This window comes from Amphiura filiformis, chromosome 13 (genome assembly GCF_039555335.1).
Source record: "Amphiura filiformis chromosome 13, Afil_fr2py, whole genome shotgun sequence".
Taxonomy (NCBI): domain Eukaryota; kingdom Metazoa; phylum Echinodermata; class Ophiuroidea; order Amphilepidida; family Amphiuridae; genus Amphiura; species Amphiura filiformis.
In genome coordinates this window covers 15,647,033-15,672,163 of record NC_092640.1, presented here as the reverse complement: position 1 = coordinate 15,672,163, position 25,131 = coordinate 15,647,033, and the positions used below count along the sequence as shown (strand labels likewise).

The following is a 25,131-nucleotide window of genomic DNA, read 5'->3' as shown; positions in this document are numbered from 1 at the left end:
TAGGGGGATTGGTGGCGGTACATTGAACACCCGCAAAAATACCGCATCAAAGTAATACTCACCTGTGCTTGAGATCCTAAGAAATCCAGTAAGCAATTGGTGAAAGCCTTTGGCTCTTCTAGAGGGAATGTTGGCTGCTCATTGTACACTCTCACAAACACCTCGCCGATGATGAGTTCTTTCTCGTGAGCAGAGAACACAAAATCAGCTCCAAAGGTTGGATCACATTCTCCCTGGAAAAAAGCATGAAATAACTATTATTTTTAATTTATTTCCTTCTTGTAAATCCACCAGCATAAGCAGACAATAACTGGCTCACTATCATTCTGGCAGACTATTTCAAAACTGTTCACCTGATTATTTGGCATTACTTTGGAACTCCCTTCACATTTTGTACTTTGTTCCAATAGACACAATTCAAATCATCTGCAATATTGTTTGTGCGTACCAACTGACATAGCGAGGGATTATGTTGCACAATAATTTAACTTGCGCTCATCCCATTCACTGGTTGTTTTAATCTAAATTATCAACCTTGGCATAAAAGTCACTTCATACCATAATTGAAATCTATCCCAATTTTTATTCGCATGCAGACAGTATTCTGATATTATTCTGACTAACCAAACAATTATGGTTTTCAATAGCATAAACAAGTTGTAGGCCTCAATTCACTTACCGTGCGAACCTTCTCCGTTTGTTGACTGCCTACATATTCTGTGACCTCTGCCCTTGTTGAGTTGTCCCATATTAAGTATGGGTTTTCTGTATTGCTGTTTAGGATCTTCAGTACCTGAAACAAACAATATGAGGCAAATAATGAGTGGGCTATTCCTGTTAAAATCCATACCCCCTATGGACAACATTACCTTAATCTTCCACACAGGGAGTGTGAATTTCAAATGGAGTTACCTGAAGGGATGATGCATTTGAAATCCTTACCTCCTGTGTGGAAGAGTAAGGTCATGTCATCCATAGGTGATATATGGATTTCAACTGAAATAGCCCAATTGGGTTGAATTCCATTCACCTGTAATGCTGAAGATGCCTGGTAAAATGATTCCCATGTATCTTCACTACAATATCAGAGGTTTTAATAAAAAATTAAAAAAGCCAAAAAGAACACATCCACATCACTACATAAAAATATTCTGGTCCACTTTCATGAAGTATTGCCTAGCATCTGTCATTCATAAATTATGGGAGTAAATCAATTCTTTAAAGGTGGGTAACCTGAATGACAGCTTCCACCACTTTACCTCCTCAAAATGCAGATTTTGGTATCAGATGAAAGCTCATATTTTTCACATTAACATATTGACATTAGGCACAATGTTGCCTGGATTGCTTCAATCCAGCTATTGAAGCAATATGTAAGCTTGTCATCAGCACACACATACTGAAAAGGTTGCCCAATGGCGCGATGGGCTCCCTTGACATTTGTGGAATTTTAGGCACAACCTGAAAGTGCCCTTCCGTAAATTCCCACGAGCAAATAAGGGCACAGAACCTTAATTCTTGTTGGGATTTCAGGAGGGAGCTCTCTATTTGCACTTGACATTTACCACAAGGCAAAGGAGCCCAAGTGCACCATTAGGCGAATCTTTACAGTACAAACATTTTACGCTAAAAATCTCTTCAGTTACCATCGAAGTGACTTGACAAGGGAGTATAATGTGAGGGTCACAACCCTATTATTGGTTATATATCTGGAAATATGCTGTGGATTTGTAGCAATAATCCAATCAAACACAACATGATCTCATAAAACCAGGCCAATGCAAACTGACGCAGTTTTGAAATATCATCAAGATTAACAGTAACAAAGTGTGCTCTAAAATTCTCACATCTATAGTGGCCACAAGAAGTGACTATAGCATTGTGCTATTCCAGTTGAATTCCGTACATGTCCTATGGAAGACATGACCTTAATTTCCCACACAGTGTGAATTTCAAATGGAGTCACCCATTCGGGTAACACCATTTGAAATGCACACTCCCTGTGTGGAAGATTAAGTTTGTGACTTACACAGGGGGTGTATGGATTTCATTGGGCACAATCACAGCATTATCTCAAAAGGAGGCATACACATGTACATATTTAAAGACACAGCATAGATGTGTGTGTGCAACAACTGCCTCAATTAGGATGTCACTGACTCGCGGTGAGTAAAAATACTACAGCTTTGCTTCATCACATTATACCTTGCCGGTTTCTACACACAGAACTTTGCGGGTAGGAACTAACACTAACAGATCTTACTGGGAAAGAACACTGCACACATACAAAATAGAAAGCCATTATACACCATGAAAAGCTGAACTCAACAATGTTTGCACATCACTCATGGAGATGAAAATCGTAGACCTAATACCTCCATATGTGACATGGTCTGTCATGTCAAGGAGGAATGAGTCACATGTCGGCAATTTTCAATTATCAGTCTTTACATCATTTTCTTGCAGTTTACGAATACTACATTTTGATGCAAATCCCATCAAAATTGGACAGCATGGTTAACGAGTTATGAGCAATTTATCAATCGCTAAAAACAATATAAAACAAAAGAAAAGAATTTGAACATAAATTGTTTTTGCCAACATCTCAAAAACGATATTAGCCACATCCTGACTCATTCTTCTTGATCATGTCACATATTGTTGTGCCATGCACCTTGACAGCCTGCTTAAAATTAGGTGCATACTTGCTTTTCAACCTGCATGCAATGTATTACCATGCCAATAATTAGAGGTTATGTGCATCAGTTGGTTGGAGGGTTTTGTGAAAAATCCAACCAGTTTGCCTTTGAAAATGAGGAATATCAAAGATGGGCATGGCCATAAGGGATATGTATGGCAACCTTCTACGGTATTTCTCCCACAGCAATGCACAGGGCTAATATGGAGATCAGCTTATTAAGCCACATTCTACAAAGCAAACACAGGGTAACAAACACAGAAGCTACTGCAAGACAGATACATGGTAATCATGTAATAACTCATAAGATTGATGTCATCCTATAAAAATAACTAATTCAATTTTATGGCTGACCCCTGAAGTGGATCAAAATAATATTGATGTTTTTAAAGGGCATTGGAGAAACATAATTGAAATATTTAATTCACTCCCTCCTAATAAGACTAGTTTTATTTATGGAAATCATAAATCATTGCAGTTGCTCCCATAAAAACTTTTGTACTTGGATATTAAAGTATGGGTACCACATACAAAAACAATATACATTGGTGTGTTTTTTGTTGGTTGCAGTATCGAATGGTGAGTGTGGAGTACCTTATTGTCACAGATGAGAAAATATCAAAGAATTAGAGGAGGAGAACCAGGACTCGACTGCCATATTGAAACAGGTATGGAGCACAAATTGGGGTTATTCGGTTTCCCTCGCAATGCGCTTGAGGCATTAGTTGTCATGCAAGAGTGCCATGGATGATGGCACCAAGACGCTTCAGATGAGATGCAAAATTGATTTCATTTGTCTCTGTGTACCGTCGCCAAAAAACGACTACCCCCCAATTTTCTCCCCATAGCTGACGGTGTGACTGTACATGGCGGTATAGGGAGTCCCGGTTCTCCTTTTCTAATTCTGTGGAAAATATACAGACCCTCCTCCAACATGCTGTAAATTCTCGCATATTCATGAAGGCCAATCATTCGATCGTGCTTGTCTAACAAATCACGCCAGCGTTGCGTGCCTTTTCATTATTCGATAGAGCGTTGCGTGCCTTCTTGTTTATGTGGTATGTATGTAGCAATTTCATTTCTCTCACTTCATGGAATGATTGGCCCTCATTAATGGGTGATGCTGCGACTTTACCTGTTGGTGGTTAGTCTTTATATTTTGTAATCTGTGCTTATTGTACAATATGGCTTAACATGAGGAAGGTGACATATTTTTTTGCGCTACAGATATGTAAAGGATAAACATATACACAACATTTTACAAATCTATCTCCAATCTAACATTTTCAACATGGGAGGGGTGAATAAAAAAGAAAATTACCACATCTGGGAGTGATATCTGTAGCCAAAGTGTGTAAATGGGGAAATAAAATGTTCTACAAATTAATGTATATATGATACAACAAATGTAACTCAACAGTGAGGATGCTATATTCTACTCAAGTTTTGCTGCACTACTCTAACCCAAGCAACATGTAATGATTGACTCTCCTATAACTATAAGAAAAGAAATCATCCAATTCAGCATTTTGGTGATTTGAAACCATGTGAAAATCCGCAAAAGAAGGGGGAAATTTCCATCAAAAACAGCTGCCATGCCTTGAAACTGGTTAATGATCCATGTGCTGGCAATAGGCTTCAACATTATGAATATAGAAAGTTCCAAGTTCCGAGATATTTGCTCAAAATATCAAGATTTATCACAAGAACCACTGAACCAATACTGGGCTTGTTTGTACTCATTCTAATGCATTTTTCATGCTAATACCAAATATGTTCATGAAAATGCACAATTCTGAAATTTTTGAAATTTTAATGAAAATTTGAACTTGTCGTCTGCAGTCGACACTCACATGGAGAGGGTTAAAGTACAGTTTGCCCACTCTGAAGTACAAAGTGACAACGCACGCGTATACAACGCGTAAACAGTGCACAGTGCTGCGTCTCTGCTGCAGGTATGCGTGCCTTCAAAGTCGGTATGTGCACGTCGGTGCTTTGTACTTACAGAGTAGACTGACTGTAGCCTAATTTTTAACAAAATGCAAAGACTTTTCCTGAGGCATGGCAATTAAACCCATTTGAAAATATCCAAATTGTGTGGATAAGGCACACCTTGTAGCAACCCAGATTAAGGGCTGAAATTGTATTACTGCCCTCTGTGTTTGGGCTGGACACTTCAATATGGTGGTCACATCCTTTTTGAAGCATCAAAGTGAAATTTCAAATATGAGACCTGTTCCCACAAAATGGAAGGAAAGTTGCACATTTTTATTTTTAAGTTATGTCCAGATTCATAATCTCTGGATCAGCTTTAAAATGATATTTAAAACTTGTTAGGGTTTCTCCCTCACTTTTAGGTCTTCAAAAATCAATATTTCAATGAAGAATGGGGAATTCTTTTGATTTCTATTGTTTTCTGACATGGATAATGAACCACATCTCCGTTTTTCCCTGGCGACATCCGCTCATTTTAAAACAGGTCTCATATGACTTCTAGCTCTTTTGAATTGTCACAGTGGCAGTGGGTATGAGCATTTTACGCTAGAAATTATGCTAGAAATTATGTAAGAATTGTCGAAGACTGTGAAGATGTCTTTATAATTTAATGCTACTTATGACCTTTGTACATTCTTTGAGAAAATACCAATATTCTTTTTTCAATTTTTTTGAGCAATTACATCAACATTTTCAACTGATTACCTGTTATTGTGTGTGACAAGTTTTAGTTCGATACATTTTCATTTTACGTAAAATTGTGCTGTCCAATAACAGTGCAAACTGATCAGTAATCCAAGCCATGCTACACAGCACAATCTATGTTAGTCACTATTGTAAAGTATGAAATGTGGATGAATATGAAAATTTCAAATATTTCGTCAATACAGTTAAATTCATGAAATTTTCTTGCAGGAGAATAATTATATTTTTTCTCCCTATAGATCTTCAAGGAAATGTACAATTACAATGAAATTTTCATGTTGCAGAAACTGGGGTTCTCTCCAAAACGCAATATTTTAATGCCATAAAATATCATGCTTTACAGTATTATTATTTACTGGTTGCCATGAGAAAACTTACCTCATTAATTGATACTGTTGCATTCTGGGATGGATGAATGGATGCAGAGAATAAAGGAAGTTGGAAAGAAAATGATCATGGATGAATGTACAGCCTGAAGTATGAAGAAACATTTTTCAGGTAAATTCCATGGTAAATTTCCAGATTTCAACTCTTCATGATCAATATTTTAAAATTATCAATAGAGACCCTGCATCAATTTATCGATTGGCTCCAAACAAAGGATTTGAGCTGGTGTCCTTCACCGTAGTTATGGCGGAATGCAGTCCATTCAATCAAATGTTGTCATCAACCTATTTGATCGTAGTGGAGGGTTATGTGTGTGAGACGTGTAAGTGGAATACTTGGAATATTTTAAGCATTCCGGTACCATTCCTCATACCTCTTTATTTGCCACCCTGAAATCAAATTCCATGGCTTTTGAGCATTCCAGATGTCAATGTCCAAAATTGTGATTATGATAATATGACTTTCAAAATTCATGATCATTTTTCACCATTTTGTTTAAAAGAAAGATCACAAAACAAGTATTCGCAAATGCTAAAGTGATGCCTATTTCAATTTTATAGAGCTAGCACTTGCTGAGCTTCACCAATTATGGAAATGACAGCCCCATAGACTATAAAAGCCTATAAGATTATTGTAAAGAATTCACAGTGCAAAGGATATATGAATCTTTGTACACAAGCAGACCTAGCAATTATTGAAGGATTAAGACAGGTAGATTAGTACAAGTTTTACATACTTCAAGCTACGTACACAGAGCATACATAGTTGTGTTAGATAAAATGGCTCCCATGATGTTAGGAATACTGCTACCACAGCATGAATCTATAGTTTGTATGCCTTTATCGAGGCAGTCAAGTAAAATCACATCTTTCTCAAAAACTGCTTATTTTTGAGGGAATCTGTTATGCTAGTTGGATTCCTTGCATTATTTCCTTTCTGAAAATGTATACTCTTATACATCATCATTACGTTTAGATATTAAATAAAAAACAATGTCTAAATTACTGCCTCAAGGAAGACATACAGACTATAATGTATCAAAACAGTATGGAAAGCTATGCAATATATAATGCATTGCTATCTCATTTAGTTAAATGACCGGTTAGCACAATGTTGATGATGAAATATCTACATGAAGTTGAACTGAACTTACCTAGTCTATGATTCAGTCCATTATAAACTATTTTACTAACTATTACTTTTTTTTTTATATTAAATTTGATGCAAATAGGTAGTTCATTCCTAAATAAAAACAGGGTCTTCGGAGATGAAACTTTACCTAATTATTGCAAATAAAGCCTTTAAATGCTAAAAATGTCAGAAAAGTGAGCGGTAATGTAGCCTGAAAGAAGTGGGTGTCATCCTCATAGCACACACAGCTAAGGTGTGTTTTCATCTTTAGGAAGGGAAGAGGGTGCTGATCTGAGCCTGCTGTTCATGTGCACACCATAAGGATTAGCAACTCCATGTTAACTGCACACGCTCTATTTCTACCTACCTGGTTTGGTCGTTGTGTAACCAAGAGATTTGTCACATAAGGCGTGAGAAGCGCCCTCATTGATTTCCTGACTGGCTCATTCTTTGGTGTCTTCACTTCATCAGATTCGTTGTTGTAGCCTCCTAACCTGGACAAAGCCTGGACGCTTAACCTAGCAAGGGTGTTGGCAACTTGCTGTGAAGTCAAGAAAAATAATCCCAAGTTAGAAATCAATCGGTGTTATATAACTCATACAAAGTTTTTGTCATTTTTGGACTATTGCACTATGTGCGAGTACAATAGTCTTTTTTCCATTGCACTGAAGCAGAGCTACCATAGCAACGCTGACAAAGCGTATAGCGCGAGGCACATCAACTCACCAATTATAGATTATTAGATATTTTTTTAATTTATTTTGTTTTCCTGGTGATTTATAAAATTAAGTGGAAATAAAGGAATTTTAACATGAGTTATATAAAACAAATAATGAATGTTATTATTCGTTCAATGGAAATAATATTTCCTTAGTGATGGTCTAGGTGATATTAATGAAGCATACAAATGATGAAGGGGGGAAGGGTAAATCTTACCTGCTGGTTGCTATCATCTTGTACTTCTACTCCTGATTCATCAAGGGTGTAGTCATACTTGAAGAGGAACAGGATAATATGCCATAACAAACCAAATGATGAGGGGAGGGGGAAGGGTAAACCTTACCTGCTGGTTGCTATCATCTTGTACTTCTACTCCTGATTCATCAAGGGTGTAGTCATACTTGAAGAGGAACAGGATAATATGCCATAACAAACCAAATGATGAGGGGAGGGGGAAGGGTAAATCATACCTGCTGGTTGCTATCATCTTGTACTTCTACTCCTGATTCATCAAGGGTGTAGTCATACTTGAAGAGGAACAGGATAATATGCCATAACAAACCAAATGATGAGGGGAGGGGGAAGGGTAAACCTTACCTGCTGGTTGCTATCATCTTGTACTTCTACTCCTGATTCATCAAGGGTGTAGTCATACTTGAAGAGGAACAGCATGAGATGCCAGATGGCACCAGCTTGATGAAGGTGGTCTTGGAGATACTGATCCACAGCGAAGGCACTTACACATTGAGCTGAGATGGAACACAGCAATGGCAGATTCTGTGCAAGAGAGAGAATTCATTTTAGCCAATGAGGCAATAAATCTTATATGAAAAGGATTCTTTCCTTTTTTATTTTGTGTATTCAAGATACCAGAACTCTGATGTCTATAGACTCTTGGAGAGGCATGCTGTATACATATTAATGTGACACTTGTAAATATTGTATTACAATATCGGACTTTATTTGAATTCCTATAACTTGACATCCCCCAGGCAAACCTCTACTTAAAAGTGGGTAGCCTGATAGACATCCTCGTACCCCACTTTACCCAATCAAAATGCAGATTTTGGTATCAGATGATAGCTCATATTTTTCTCAATAGCACACTAAAATTAGACGTTCCAAATCGGTATATTTCCGAAGAAATCACCAAACTAGATGGATCGCGGTTCTCGGATGTCGCGGTTTTCGACGCAAAGCGTCGACCGTGATGCCTCCACCAATGGGAGTGATGTGGCTCCGGATGACTCCGGATGACCCCAAAATAACCTTCCAAATATTAAGCTCTAAATGTTGACTGTACCCACCAAGTTTCATGCCCATATGATAGTTTTTATTAATTTGACCTCAGATGACCCCTGGTGACCCCAAAATGACCTTCCAAAATTTGGCTCTAAATGTTGACAGTACCCACCAAGTTTCATGCCCATCCAACAGTTTTTACTAATTTGACCTCAGATGACCCCTGGATGACCTCGGATGACTCCAAAATGACCTTCCAAAATTTGGCTCTATATATTAACTGTACCCACCAAATTTCATGCCCATACGACAGTTTTTACTAATTTGACCTCAGATGACCCCTGGGTGACCCTGGATGACCCCAAAATGACCTTCCAAAAATTAGGCTCTAAATGTTGACTGTACCCACCAAGTTTCATTCCCATACGACAGTTTTTACTAGTATGACCTCAGATGACCCCTGGGTGACCCCAAAATGACCTTCCAAAAATTCGGCTCTAAATGTTGACTGTACCTACCAAGTTTCATGGCCATATGACAATTTTTGCTAATTTGACCTCAAATGACCCCTGCATGACCTCAGGTGACCTTGACCCACTAACCAATACAAACTTGTTCTGCCTGGGGTCAAGATGCACCCACCCACCAAGTTTGAGGAACATGCGACCCCTAGTCTCCGAGAAAAGAGGTAAATAAGGAAAATGAGCCCCCTGACCTCAAATGACCTTTTACCTCAGTATATGACCTTGAAACTCACCCAAAAAAAAGTAGCCAGAGTTTTTGACCATGACCCACCTATCCTGAAAATCTGAAGTCAATCCGCCCATCCATGCCCGAGATATGGCATCCGGACGGAAGCACGGACATTGCAAAAACAGTATGCCTCGCGGTGGAGGCATAAAAACTGTTGAATTAGTGTTAAGTGTAGTATACCACGTTTGAGACTAATTTGAGTCTAATTTTTTGATGATATCTTCCGAAATTCCTAATTCAATATGTTAATGAGAAAAATAGGATCTCTCATTTGATATCAATTTACACATGAATATCATTAATAAAAACATTGTAGACTAAAACTATCTTGGTATAAATGTCAGTAAAATTCCCTAAGGAATTAGTCATGTTTACAAGAAACATTTACATGTTCTTTCTGCATGAATGCTTGAAAGGGACAATATTTTATGTTATACGTCAATTATAAAGAATTCCTTTTTCCAAATATATCAGATCACCTTCCTATAGTGATCACTCTGATCAATTTGATAATAAATTTGATAGCATGAAACTATTACAAAACATTTAATATTACAATGCTTTAATTACAACAAATCAAAAAACTCTTTCATGATAGACTGCTATTTCAAAAAAGTTCACACTCCTAAATATTCTAAAGGCTCTTTAACCAACTACATAAAATTGGATGAGTAATTATAATGTGTCATTGTTTTCTTCTCTTTTTATTTATTATTTGTCCAATATAATGTTTACCCTTTTTGTTCTTCACTTACCCTATAATACATGGTTCTGCATATTTCTTTGACTATGTTAGGTATCTCAGTGATGCGATCCCGACATAGTTCAAACTGAGCGGCCACAGCATAGCACTTGATGATGTTCATTGACACCTGTACAGGCATGTCATCTGGTTTACTGGACTGAGTTAACATCACGCTGCATCGCTCCAGTGAATCTTGAAGTGTCTGAAAATGAAAAAGTCATTATTTGAAATTAAATGGGTCATTAATATTTATATTTGCCAAATAATAAATAAATAAATAAATTTTGGTGTTTTATACCAGTGTTAACATTGAAAATCACGAGTATCATTTCAATCAGCAATGTTCATGCAAGTTTACACTACCGAGAACTGAAGTCCCATGATAGTGATAAACACTTTAGTCAGCACCATGAGAACAGGCAAGAAGGAATGAAAATCAAGATTGTCAGATTCAGATTCTTTAATTTGTTTAAGTAGTGTATAGATCACTCACCCCAATCTCCCTTTCTCTACATAACTCTTCAGCATTCAGAGTAGAGCAATTGAGAGTATGGAATGCCAGCTCACAGGCAGCGGTCAAGACCAAATGCACTGCCTTGTGGCTAATGATGGTCAGTGGCCGAGAGTGGTCATATAATGGTCACTACTGGTCAGTATAAATCACTCACCTCAATACCCCCATGACAGTATGGAATGCTAGCTCACAGGCAGCGGTCAAGACCAAATGCCTTGTGGCTCATGATGGTCAGTGGTCAACAGTGGTCATACAGGGTGTCCCAGAAAAAATTACCGAGTGAATAAAATTGAACGTAAGTCGAGAAATAGACATTAGAATCAAAAAAGTTAAAATGCAGCGCATAGCCTATGTTGTTGTGCATCACATACGAAAATTTTATTTGATTCGTGGACTGGTTCGAAGAAATGAAAGATTGCATAATCGTGCATCAATGCAGTTCATTCCAAGTTTGATCAACAGGCGCTTTTTTCATACTCACTCACAGCTTCCTAGTTTGTGTATTTCATTAAATTTAGTCCAGATTATTAGAATAAGATGGGCTACACGCTGATGTTTCGATTTTTAGATTCTGATGTCTATTGTTCGACTTACGTCCGAATTCATTTGCCCGGTAATTTTTTCTGGGACAACCTGTATAATGGTCACTACTGGTCAGTATCAATCACTCACCGCAATCCCCCTTTCTCTACATAACTCTTCAGCATTGAGTGCAGAGCAATTGACAGTATGGAATGCCAGCTCACATGCAGCGGTCAATACCAAATGCACTGCCTTGTGGCTAATGATGGTCAGTGGCCGACAGTGGTCAAATAATGGTCACTACTGGTCAGTATCAATCACTCACCTCAATCCCCCTTTCTCTACATAACTCTTCAGCATTGAGTGCAGAGCAATTGACAGTATGGAATGCCAGCTCACAGGCAGCGGTCAGCAGATGGGCGGTCTTGGTGAATAACCGGTCATCTGTAGTCTCCATTTGGATGGTTTTGATCAGCATAGGATAGCCAGCATACTTGTATGGTTCCAATACTACAGACAATGGAAAGAAAGCATGTATTACCCCTCTTCTCCATTCAAAAACTTTCACTTCATAATTTTCATTAACACATCAAGAAAAGAAAGTCGCAACTAACTGAGTGGCCATAATTTTGCGCACACTTAACACAAAGCAATGAAATTGATATGACATTTGGAAAATTTTACAGTGGAAACTTTCTTTTTTTGATGTGTTTATAATCATTGTGATTGGAACATAATTTACTCTGATGGGAAAAGCATATGGGACACAATCTGATCCACTCACACCAAAGTAGGGCATTTTACAAGTGAGCTATAACCAGTACTAACTTGCTCAGCAGTCAGAAGCTTACAGAATCCCCAAGTCTCTGGCATACTTGGTTGCAAAGTTGTGAACTTGTTATTATTATTATGCCCATTTTCCTTACGTTTATTTTGGGGGTTTTCTTGTTATTTTTGCCCATATCTTAAATTCATTATTGCCACCTTTGGTCTGATTGGATCTGAGTGCTTCAATTATTGATGCAAAAGATAAGTTAATTAATAAGTATTTAGTCAAATTACTTTTCTGTGCACCTGTCATACAATCCTGCTTCAGGACACATAAAAATATGATGCAAGTTAGGGCCAGACAATTTATTTGAAAATTCTAAATCTCTGACAACACTGTGGCAAACATATATGAGCATAAAAATGCATAGTTTTTTAATTCATGTTTCAGTTTGTGGCGAGCATGTAAGATTTTAGTAAGTGCAAAGAAATATAAAAGCATTACTGACAGTAAACATTCAGCAAGGGTGGATAAAAAGAAGCAAGGTCTTACGTTCTTTATATCTACTGAAGAGAATACTCTGAGCCTTCAATATAAGGACTATGTTCTCTGGGTCTGGACCCTCTGTGTTACGTGATGACTTGCTGCATAAGAACTCGTACGCTTTGTTCACTTTCTCAAACAGATCCTGCAATGAGAAAATACAGTGCCCTGTTAACCCCCTGAGCACTACCTGCCAATCTAACATTGCCTCTGATTGGTCAATTACATGATATCTTCAATTTAATCACCAATCAGAATGGAGCTTTGCAAATAATTCACCCCAATTTTTTTGCGCGGTGAAATTATTCTAACAATGTTGCTGATTGGTCCACTTGATAATGAAAACTTCTTTTTGGCCAATCGGCAGGTAGTTCTCATGGGGTTAAAGCCGTAAGGGGAAATGTACAGTGACATTGGTACACTTCTAAACTGTTGTATTGCATTACACTATTGCAATGCATGACACATTGTTTGTGTGTATGAGTGACATAATGGATTTGTAAAAAATTTCATGCTCCAAAATATTTCTTTTTCCTATCAGGTCTTTCAGAAAATGCATTGTAAAATAACCTTTTTTGCTTTCATGTGCCTCATGTCCCCAATATCAAACATACTGACTATCTCAACAGACACAAGGGGATCTATAACCCAATGGTAAACCCACTGGACTTTCTGGGATCTTGTCATGATTGTATTACTTTAGTATTTAACATGTCCCTGTTCCCAAAATCCTGTTGAGATTACTTCTAAATCTTCGAAACAGTCCCAGAAGATCCATACTCTCCTGCTAAACCCATGACACTTAGCATTCCTTTTTGTTTCATAACAGGATAGTATTTCTGGGCCATCTAGAAGTAAGCTTTCCTGGTAGCATCTTCGTGACCCATCAGTTCATGTTACCAAACCCTGTTGACAATCTTAACCCTCCTAACCACATGATCAATATTCTCAAGCTGGACCCAGGAGTACACTTACCCTTCCTTCTGGATTCTTATCAAGATGGTATTTCTGAATTATCTATGGGTAAGCTTTCCTGATAGCACCTTCATGACCTACCAGTTCTAGTTACCAAACCCTGTTGACATTCTAACCCTAACAAAGCACAAGATCCATACCATCAAGCTGGACCCAGGAGTACACTTACCCTTCCTTCTGGGTTCTTATCAAGATGGTATTTCTGAATTATCTATGGGTAAGCTTTCCTGATAGCATCTTCATGACCCACCAGTTCACGTTACCAAACCCTGTTGACAATCTTAACCCTCCTAACCACATGATCAATATTCTCAAGCTGGACCCAGGAGTACACTTACCCTTCCTTCTGGATTCTTATCAAGATGGTATTTCTGAATAATCTACGGGTAAGCTTTCCTGATAGCATCTTCATGACCCATCAGTTCATGTTACCAAACCCTGTTGACAATCTTAACCCTCCTAATCACATGATCAATATTCTGAAGCTGGGCTCAGGACACTTACCCTTCCTTCTGGGTTCTTATTAGGATAACATTTCTGGGCTATCTTGAAGTAACCTTTCCTAAAAGCTCTTCATGACTCACCAGTTCTTGTTAGCAAACAATGTTGTCACTCCTAACAAACCGGATCCATACCCTCACTACTAAACCCATGACACTTACCCTTCCTTCTGGGTTCTTGTCAGGATGGTATTTCTGGGCCATCTAGAAGTGAGCTTTCCTAATAGCCCTTCATGACTCACCAGTTCTTGTTAGCAAACAATGTTGACACTCCTAACAAACCAGATCCATACCCTCACTACTAAACCCATGGCACTTACCCTTCCTTCTGGGTTCTTGTCAGGATGGTATTTCTGGGCCATCTTGAAGTAAGCTTTCCTGATAACACCTTCCTCATGGCCACCTGTTCCTGTAGACAGCTTCAGCACTTTGTAAGCTTCATCCAGTGACATCTCTGGGGGTTTCTTATCCACTTCTCTCTTCCACTCTTCAAGGATGTCTTTCAGAAGTCGCACCTGTTTGAAGTTAATATCAACAATGGTCAGAAAATAATGTTTTTACTTGTTAATTCAACTACAAACCAAGCTATAGTAAGAGACCACATACTATAATCAGACACAGAATTAAAAAGACCAGTTTGCGTCTGATGTCATCTGTCAATCAAACTCGGGTACTGTTTGTTTACGAGTGTTGTGATGCTTGAGTTATGGTAAAACAGCGTGCCGTATGTTTCATTTTGCACCTTCAAATATCCAACTGTCTCAAAAGTTAGGCCTAAGTAATTAGAAACTTTCTTTCCTGAAGGCACCATGTCAAGAATGCCTACAAAAGTTGCCTTTTGCTTTTGTAAAAGTAGTAACCTATCAAGGGCCGTGGGGAGTTTGATTGAAAGCGACATTAGATGCAAACTAGTCTTTTTTAATTCTATCTCAGATTATATGTTGTGTTGTTACATTTTTCCTATTATGCAAATATTGAATACTTACAGGTTCTCTGATTGGCCAGTCTGGAAATTTGACCGTGTCACACAAGTGTCTGAGATAGTAGATATTCACAAACAGTTCTTTATCTAGCTGCGGGTAGTTGATGGCTGGAATAGGACAATACTGATAGAGCGCCCTCGTGTTGCTCATTAGCCTGGGCGAGAAGTCGGCTAGGTGGGCTGCTATCTTCTGGATCATCAGCTGCCTGTAAATGTAAATATTATAATGAACAATTAAAAATCATATCAAGTTTTACTTATAATCAGTGTCAAGTAATAATATTTTTTGTTTGGCTGTATGATGACAAAGAAAGCTATGGTACATTAAATCTGAAAGCTATAATGGTACATTAAATCTGAAAGCTATTGGTAATGTCATATTAGCTTTTGGTCTATCAAATTCCTCAAGGAAAGTTTCAGCAAATATCTCAATGTTAATTCTTCCAAAAAATGTACCATGCAGATATCAAATGTGTGTCAAGTAACATGGCCTGCATCTAATTCTCTATAAATTCATCACACAAGATAATCACATACATGACGTACACTTCCCTCATTGCATTACTCCATATGTGACGGTCTCTGACGAAACAGGTGTAAAAGTTGCAATTTTTAGATTTTGAATTAGTTACAATGTAAAAAAATAAGCTTTAAAATGATGTACCACCTGTGATAAATGTTAGGAAACTAGTAACTCAAACTAATCCTCTTAAAATTCCTTTGTTTCCTGAAATGTATTGTGTTTATTGAGCCATATCCATAAATAGAGCCTGGTGACTTTACACCTGGTTCATAGCAGATGGTCACATATAGCTTCTGGCGTTTGTAAATGGTTCTAACTGTGGAGGTGTGTGTGTTTTGCCACATACCAACTGAGGAGTCTGCTAACAACCGTGGAGCTCCACAGTTGGAGATAACCTCAAAAATGGGGTTTTTGAGCCATAGAGGGGGGTATACCATCTGTCATTTTCTGATTAGAGCAACCTCCACAGTATGGCGGTTGCTGTGAGATTTGTGTAAAAAAATCTCCCCAGTTTGAATGTGGGTGTGTGAATCTCCCCAGTTGGAAAACACACACACCTCCACACTTGGCAGCATCTACAAGAGGGGATGTGTAGGAATGTTTTAGCAAATTTCTCAATGCATCACACAATATATCACATGTATACCATGTGGGTATCACATGTATACCATGTGAGTATCACATGACATACACCTACCTCATTTCATTACTCCATATAGCTTCTGGTGTATCAAATTCTCCTAGGAATGTTTCCGCAAACTTCTCAGCACTGTGATTCTCAAGAAAATGCACCATTGCTTCTGGTAAGATGTGACCCAAGATACTACGCTGCATGATGTCTGAGCCTTTTTGCTATGAAATAGAAATAGGCAAAATGACAGGCATTTTATCATCATTTCCAAGTTTAACTTGATTCTTTTTTAAGATTTGAATTTCATTTCTTACTCCAATATTACATGGTCTAATTTTGAAAAAAATGGCACAAAGGCAAGGTTCTCTTCAATGGCAACTACAAAATGACCTGACCAGGACAAATGTTACAATTTTGAAAGTTTGCACTATTTTAGCCAACAGTTAGACTTTGGTATTAAACAGGCCAAAAAGATGCATCCTGCAATTTTGGTTGAATTTCTGCTCAGTAGATCAAGCTAGCCTATCCGGTAAAAGGAGTTAGGATGGGACTTTTTCTTGCCTACCCTACTTGCCAAATATGCCACTGATGATAAGCTTAGCATAAAGGGCATAATTACTTTAAGGGGGTGCTACACCCCTGGCCAATTTTGTGCCTATTTTTGCATTTTTCTCAAAAATTATAGCGCATTGGTGACAAGTAAGATATGTGGTCGCATGTCATAAGTTGGGTACAATTTCCATTACATGGTCAAAAATGACAAAAAAATTATTTTTTGTTATGTTGTATATATTGACAATCTCTAATCATTAACACCATTTTTAACCTTAACACATGCTTAATTTTTGAGATAATGCTTAATTACTAATCAATTAATACACAGGCGTCTATGTAAATCTCAATTTTCAAATGTGTTTTTCTCAAATCGGACCTCAATTACAAAAATGACTGTAAAATTTGTATTTTATGCAAGAATGTCATCAGATTTGGAGGATATGTTCTCAATACATTAATGCTTCAAATGAACCATTTAAAATAATTGTACATATGTTAATTACATTGTGAAGGTCAATGACCTTTTTATGCGTAATTAGCGAGATGATTATTTTATTATTGAGGAAATGAATATCAAGAAAAGAAATGTACATTAGCATATTGCTAAAAATACTGAAATTCAACTACATTGTACATGTAGGATTTCATTACATATGAAAAAAATGGAACATATAACCCTTTAAGGTGGTACTACACACCTTGATAAATTTGTGACTATTTTTGCATTTTTCTCAAAAAATAATATCACACTGGTAACAAAAGTTATATATATTATACTGGGTAAGGAATCCAGTTACTACACTGGAATTTCAGTGACTCAAGACAAGCGATGCGTTATTTATGATAAGAAAAGAGGTACAGCTAGAATGTACCTCATTTCTTAACATATATAATGAACCCTGGTCTTGAATCACTGAAATTTCAGTGAAGTAATTGGATTCCTTGCCCTATAATATAGACCCTACATATAACTTTTGTTACCAGTGTGTAGTTACTTTTTGAGAAAAATACAAAATTAGTCACAAAATTTATCAGGGGGTGTAGTACCACCTTAAGTAGTCAGTAATTGTTTTAGTTGTACAAATTCAACATTCAAAGCTGTCAATACATCATACCCTCCCTAGATTTGAAAAAGTAACCAGTAGTTTTGACATGCTGACATGCGAATTTTCACATAGGCCCTATTGCACACTCCCGCATCCGCCTGCTCCACATCCGCCTGCTCCTCCACCCCTGGCATTTTTCATTTCAACTGATGTAATTTGTTTACTGAATAATGTATAATTATATGCTTCAGTAGACTGAAAGAGTATAATATTAGGCTTAAAATGAGGTATTAACCACTGCTGTAGGATATGGGGTTACGGAAAGCCAATCAAATTTGTATCACAATTTTCAGAAAAGTGTAATCCCTCCACCCTTTTAGCATACCCAACTTATGACATGCGACCATGTATATTATATGGGCAAGGACTACAACTACTGCACTGAAAATTCAGCAACTCAAGGCAAGTAGTTATTGATTTAATGATCAAATACTGGTTTTCCCTCATTTTTGACTGTAACTCCACAACAGTTGTCTGTGCTGAAATAAAATTTCTAGTGCAGTAGTTGTAGTCCTTGCCCCTATAATATACATATCTTACTTGTCACCAATGCACTATGATTTTTGAGAAAAAGTATTAAAAAAAATCAAAATTGGACAGGGGTGTAGTACCCCCTTAACAAATTGAACTTACGTCATCTGTTCTGAACGCTTGTCTGACATGAGAGTATTTCAAAAACCTATAAAATGGAATTGAGAAAAAAAATACACATTCAAAATAAACTTCAAGTGATGATTCAACATTTATGATCTTAGAATGATTGACACTGGTATATAAATCCTCTATGATTAACTTGAGTTAGAGGAATACCTGACCTGACTAGGGTTATACTTATCAAACTAGTAGTAACACATTGAAGAACACATCAGTGAGGCACTGTCTCAGTAAACCATGGTTATTCTTTATAATTAACTTGAGTTAAGATGCCTACTTAGCCAGGGTTTAACTTACCAAGCTTGTGGCAACACATTGGAGAACACATGAGTGAGGCACTGTATTTAATTAGTAAACCACCTACATTCTTAATAATTAACTTGAGTTAAGATGCCTACATACCAGGGTTTTACTTACCAAGCAAGTGGCAGCACATTGGTAAACCAGGGTTATCCTCATGATTAACTTGAGTTACATGCCTACATACCAGGGTTTACTTACCAAGCTAGTGGCAACACATTAGAGCCAGTGTACATCATGATGAAGAAGAACACACCAGTCAGGTACAGTCTTGGTAAACCAGGGTTATCCTCTATGATTAACTTGAGTTAGATGCCTACATAACCAAGGTTTTACTTACCAGGCTAGTGGCAACACATTAATTAGAGCCAGTGTACATCATGATGAAGAAGAACACACCAGTCAGGTACAGTCTTGGTAAACTAGGGTTATCCTCTATGATTAACTTGAGTTAGATGCCTACATAACCAAGGTTTTACTTACCAGGCTAGTGGCAACACATTAGAGCCAGTGTACATCATGATGAAGAAGAACACACCAGTCAGGTACAGTCTTGGTAAACCAGGGTTATCCTCTATGATAAACTTGAGTTAGATGCCTACATAACCAGGGTTTTACTTACCAAGCTAGTGGCAACCACAGAGTACTACAGTGAGCGTACCACCAGTCAAAGTGCCAGTGTACATCATGATGAAGAAGAACACACCAGTCAGGTACAGTCTTGGTAAACCAGAGTTATCCTCTATGATTAACTTGAGTTAAATGCCTACATAACCAGGGTTTTACTTACCAAGCAAGTGGCAGCACATTAGAGCCAGTGTACATCATGATGAAGAAGAACACACCAGTCAGGTACAGTCTTGGTAAACCAGGGTTGTCCTCTATGATTAACTTGAGTAAGATAGACACCTTCTCAATCAAAACTGGGTCAAAGGTCAACAAGAGCTGCAAGAATATACAACATTAATATGCATCAGTAACATCAATCGTCAACATTTCAAATGGGAACAAACAAATGGAAACAAACACGTAAGATTTTTTCTCTCATTCTCATCTTGTCGTCAGGCAGAAAAAACCTGTGTCATTGGCCCCTGAACATGTTTAAAGCAAAACCTATGTAAACTCTTGGCAGTTTTGTTTTAAATATGTTCAAGGGCCACAAGTACACACAAGGTTTTTTCTGCCAAACAGCGATATTATTTTCTCTCATACTATTTTGCCATGTCACATTATTGTTACCTGCAAAAGCTACCAAGAAAAAATTCAGCCCAAGCCCCATTGGTAAGTATAGGTCCACAACTTTTTATCATAAATAAAAAAATTGTTTACAAAATGTAAAAAGGTATGTATAGCCCTATTTGTTTTACACATGTGGACCAAATTTTAGCATCACACATTGCGTTCAGTCACAATGATTAATTGTGTGAGAAAAGAGGCTGTTTTAAAAGTTGCATCTGAGTCCATAGCAGTCAGGTTTTCTTTAACAAACACATAAATAGACCTGGCCGACTGTATTTTTTGAGAGTTGACTCTTATGGACTCGGATGCAACTTTTAACAGTTTAAAACAGTCTTGTTTTTTACATAATGAACCACTGTGGCTGAACTTTCGGTTTAATCTCTTTGACTGTAACACACAGCGTCATCATCCCTATATCTTCGTGTCAAAAATTGCCGTGATAGTACGGCGAATCCTCTCGTTTTTCAATAGCTACGCATGGCGATTTTGTTCGAGATAGGCCGAGCGACTCAGGCTAAGCATAGTGCGACTATCATGTGAGATACCACCAAGTTCTATTCTACAAATTATTACGATTTGCGCATGCTCTAGTATCCCATATATATGTTTTTGCTATTACAAGGAAATTCGATTTGTTTTGAGGTAAACCCCAGGTTTTGTTTTTAATACACTAACTTGAAATTAAATACACTCATTAGCGACCATTGCTGTTGGCTCTGGATACATTTTTACTGCATTTTTGGCGTAACAATTTTTAAATCGTAAGTTAAAATTGTGATATATTTAATTTTGAGAATTACAATTATATAAAGGAACACAAATAGCCCAATCACCTAAAATCCAGGTGCTTGTATTCAATATTCGATCACACATGTATTTCACAATGCATATGTAAACTTTCTTTATCTATGTCAACAATAGAATATTGATTTCACCAACGGAGTATGGAGCTATGAAAAAAATATTTATAATATAGGGTGTTGACACTGTGTAACAGCTACACTTACTTGTACTACATGTGGTTGGCATGATGCTTCTGTAAGTAGTCTTTTGGGCTTTGGCAAAGGTCGGATGATAGCACCATCAGCATCCCTGCAATTGAATGGTAAACAGATATAAAGTAACTTTTAGAGTATGGCAGGTCACAACTTATATACTAACCATTAGCATTCCTGATATTAAATGGCACAGAGATACTGGGTAGAAACAATTGTTGAGAGCAAAGGTGTGGTGAGCGCCACACCAATTTTCAGTCAAAGTACCCCAAGTCCTATTATTTGGGTGCTTTTAGCAAAGAACTCACCCATATGGGTGCATGATTGAGTACACTGCCTGTACTACAAGATCAATCAAATAAGTTCTAAAACAACAGTTAAAATGAGCAATTTAGGACTTTGGCAATTCAAAAATCAGTGAAAATTGGCTCCCGAATTGAGGTCACTATCAAAAGACACTACGCTTTGAAATTTTCAAAAGTAGCCCCAATTTTGGGTGTGGTTTTCTGAAGTACGCGATAAATTTCGAAAGTAGCTCAAATTTGTAAGTTGCTGTGTGGTCACTGCAAAGACACAAAACAACTGTTAAAACAGCACACCACCAAAATTCTGAACTTAATTGTTCTCAACATGAAAATATCTCTATAGAGGCTGTCAGCCTTTCGCCATCATGTGGGTACAAATGATACGCATGTTTATGCATCAGACATTACGCGCAGGGCGCAGCTTGCCACGCAGCTTTTATCATGCATCAACACAGTGATTTATTTACTGTTCACACATGGAAATTGAATGACCATCGCAGCGTGTACCCACAAGATGGCGGCATATAACGTCACACTGGCGCACAGTGTCTTCGACCCTATATCTTCATGGCAGGAATCGCCATGGTAGGTTAAATCCACAGCCACGATTAGCCATTTGGTTCAAACCTTTAAAGCTCTTTTAAACTAATAATTAGTCGAGGGACATAACTAAGGCTACTCACAATAGCCGGGTAATCGATCTTGGTTGTGCGTGATTAAGCTTGTATACCCCATTGAGGTCAATGGTCATCGACTTTTTATACTGCCTACAGTGAGTGCAGCTGTACTACACGCCGCTGCACGCTGTAGTCCATAACAGGACCAACGCAATATAAAATGGTCAAATTTTGAGTTCAAAGCGCACGGCCAATTTTCAAAGCGCATTCTAGCGACTATCATATCTGTTCAACACGTATTTCCAAGTTTATGAGACCAAATCTGGTTTCTTGAGAAAAAAATCATGACGGAGATATTCATCATTTTCTAACCCGGTATCAGAAGATTTTCGTCTGATATCAAAATCGTGCATAGCAATTCACGTGTATCGATCCCGTGTATTCATTTTAGTGTCCCTTCTGCACCAAATAATTATTAGCCAGGCGGTGTCGGTGTGTGGCGGCCTCTATTATAAATGACCACTGATGTCTTTTTGTTTATCTCAACTTAAGTTATAATTTTGTTTCTCTACAAATAATTGTCATGGTAACCCACCTGCTTGGGAAGTACTGACATATCCTAATGAGCATGTTAAGTACCAAGGTTGCCAGATCACTCTCATTCAGGACTGGGTTGCCAGTTGCAAGTAGCATCCACTTGAGTTGTGGAATGGTGTGAAGTGGTTTCCAGCCTTCTAGTCCTTGAGACCAGCAGCGGGTTTTGGCAGTCAGAGTACCTTCGTTCCATAAATCTTTCATCTGGAATTTTGAAAGAAATGATTATGACTGGTGTTAATATAAATATCCATGATACACACAAATTAAGGCACCCACCCTCCACAAAACACAATTTGGAGTTTGAACTAAATTACTGATTCAGACAGCTGTACAAACATGCATTACTGTAAGACCAATCTATTGTAATGTTTTTGTAGACGTGTCTGCCTTCCGTCAAAAAACCCACATTTAGAAACATTTTTGCTTGTAGATAGAATTCTATAGTACAGTGTGTCTCAAGTTGGAAGTAATGCCATGTTGGATTTCGCAGTGACAGATTTGAATCACACATGTTAACAAAATCCCGCAAAACATATGTAGAAGGCCAAGTTATCCATATGCTGGTGACAAAATATCCCTTTGGATCTGAACCTATCAATTCATGTGACCTACCTCGGCAAAGCTGAACGGTCCTAGTCTCTCCCTCTCCACGTTGCCATAGTACCATTCCTTCTCACTGCTTACCATCATGTCTGGTGCAGCCTCTATTACATTGCTCTGGAATGAATCAATACAAATAGTTTGCTTTTCTGTTACTGGTGCTGCAGGATGCATGTGAGTGTGCTTTTGGACACACATAATGACAGTGTAATTGGTGACACACATATGAAAGTCTGCAGTTCATGACAGTGTTTCTAGATCCAAAATAGCAGAAGAAAGCATTATGGCCATTGACCGAAATTTGGGGTTAGGTCCACATTTGGATAGTCCATGGTAAGGCGAATAAAACTAAGACGCGTCTCTCCACAAGTTGGGTAGTAAAAAGTCATAGCGTGGGTCAATATCTACAGTTGCCAGTATTTTTATTTAGGTGGGTAGGGGTGTTTGCATTCCATAGCCATATAATGCAATATATTTTATCTAAAAAAAAATTAAAAAATGTACTTCCTTGTTTAAAATGTGATCAAGGCATATTCCAAATGTTCATGACCACTGGTTCCTTCTGGGATCTGAAATTTTTTAACTGGATATTTGTCTTTGTCTTCTTTCGATCTTTTCATCTAATATCACTGTTTTTCAATCTTTGTTACTTAGAGAGTGTTCATAAATACTTCGGTGTGGGGGGGGGGGGGTTGGAAAAGTTGAAACCTCGGACTTGAAAAAAATGTTGATCCCCCCTAAAAAAGGGTGGATTTTTTTATCCCCCCTTTTAGGACCCAAAATATTTTTGATCCACCCCAATATTTTCCAACCCCCCACCATAGTATTTATGAACACTCCCTTAATTGTACCTTCACCTACCTGTGTTGGTACAACTGCACGGGTTGTATGCATATGAGCTAAGGTCAAGAGGTCAACCAAGGTTTTGATACCATTGGCCACCATGAGTTCATTGACATTGCGTTTATTTAGGATGAGTCTGTTAATGAAGAGGACTAATCTATCCCTCTCTTGCTTGTCAGTACTCTGTGAAAACAAAAAGAAAAATAATGAAGCAATTTGTGTCCCACAAAATGGTAATAAGCTCTTCAGAAATACTACCAATCTTAAACTACTTACATCTGGTAATAAATTACACAGATAACATAAATATTTACTTCTACTCATGATAGGTTTAGACTAAATGATGTTTATAACATGCAATCATCAATGTTTGATGTGAAAAATATAAAAATAGATATATTTTGTTTCACATGAACTTACAAATTGCGTAAGTTTGGTTTGTCAAAATTATGTTACATTTTTCTTAAAGATGAGCAAAAGCGGTAATCTGATTGACTAATTCCGCATCAAAGTTGTATTCAACAGAGAGCGGTGTTCATGTAGTGAACACAAAAGCACCGTCTATATCGCTCATTAACAGGGTATCGTTGAAGGTGCCGATATCTTCATAGCATTTGCTGTATACAATAGCCAGGGCATGTAAACACATACACTTCATGTTGATGCACTCACACCATAGATACTCTCTGGTATAAACCATATTATATATCTTACCCTATCTAACATCTGTACTATATATCTGGTGTCATTGAAGGTGCCGATATCTTCATAGCATTTGCCGTATACTATAGCCAGGGCATGTAAACACATACACTTCATGTTGATCTTGTTGGTGAGCAAGAACCGATGGTACAGGTCATTGAAGAACTCGTATCTGGAGATAAACAGGGCAGACAAGAAAACAGGTTACAACCTTATTATAGGATTTTCCCACCTAAGATATCAACATATTTAGGTCAAAAAATGTGCAGACACCACACAGCAA

The 25,131-nt window shown here is 37.7% G+C and overlaps 1 protein-coding gene across 3 annotated transcripts in view; it reads right to left on the bottom strand.

Annotated features, from left to right (window-relative positions):
- LOC140168043 (dnaJ homolog subfamily C member 13-like) overlaps positions 1–25,131 on the bottom strand; it is an 84,746-nt gene that overhangs the window by 25,096 nt on the left and 34,519 nt on the right. The window contains exons 25-43 of one of the 3 annotated variants that reach the window (XM_072191346.1): positions 24,861–25,020; positions 24,165–24,329; positions 23,316–23,420; positions 22,702–22,904; positions 21,197–21,281; positions 19,741–19,895; positions 18,630–18,675; positions 16,402–16,556; positions 15,186–15,387; positions 14,520–14,714; positions 12,734–12,869; positions 11,738–11,922; positions 10,387–10,578; positions 8,234–8,413; positions 7,284–7,457; positions 5,777–5,800; positions 4,020–4,037; positions 680–793; positions 63–233 (exon numbers count right to left, since the gene is read on the bottom strand). In XM_072191346.1, coding sequence (XP_072047447.1) covers positions 63–233; positions 680–793; positions 4,020–4,037; positions 5,777–5,800; positions 7,284–7,457; positions 8,234–8,413; positions 10,387–10,578; positions 11,738–11,922; positions 12,734–12,869; positions 14,520–14,714; positions 15,186–15,387; positions 16,402–16,556; positions 18,630–18,675; positions 19,741–19,895; positions 21,197–21,281; positions 22,702–22,904; positions 23,316–23,420; positions 24,165–24,329; positions 24,861–25,020 — 2,665 coding nt within the window. The remainder of the gene's footprint in view (positions 1–62; positions 234–679; positions 794–4,019; positions 4,038–5,776; positions 5,801–7,283; positions 7,458–8,233; positions 8,414–10,386; positions 10,579–11,737; positions 11,923–12,733; positions 12,870–14,519; positions 14,715–15,185; positions 15,388–16,401; positions 16,557–18,629; positions 18,676–19,740; positions 19,896–21,196; positions 21,282–22,701; positions 22,905–23,315; positions 23,421–24,164; positions 24,330–24,860; positions 25,021–25,131) is intronic. The other 2 variants (XM_072191347.1, XM_072191348.1) reach the window with 2 other exon arrangements.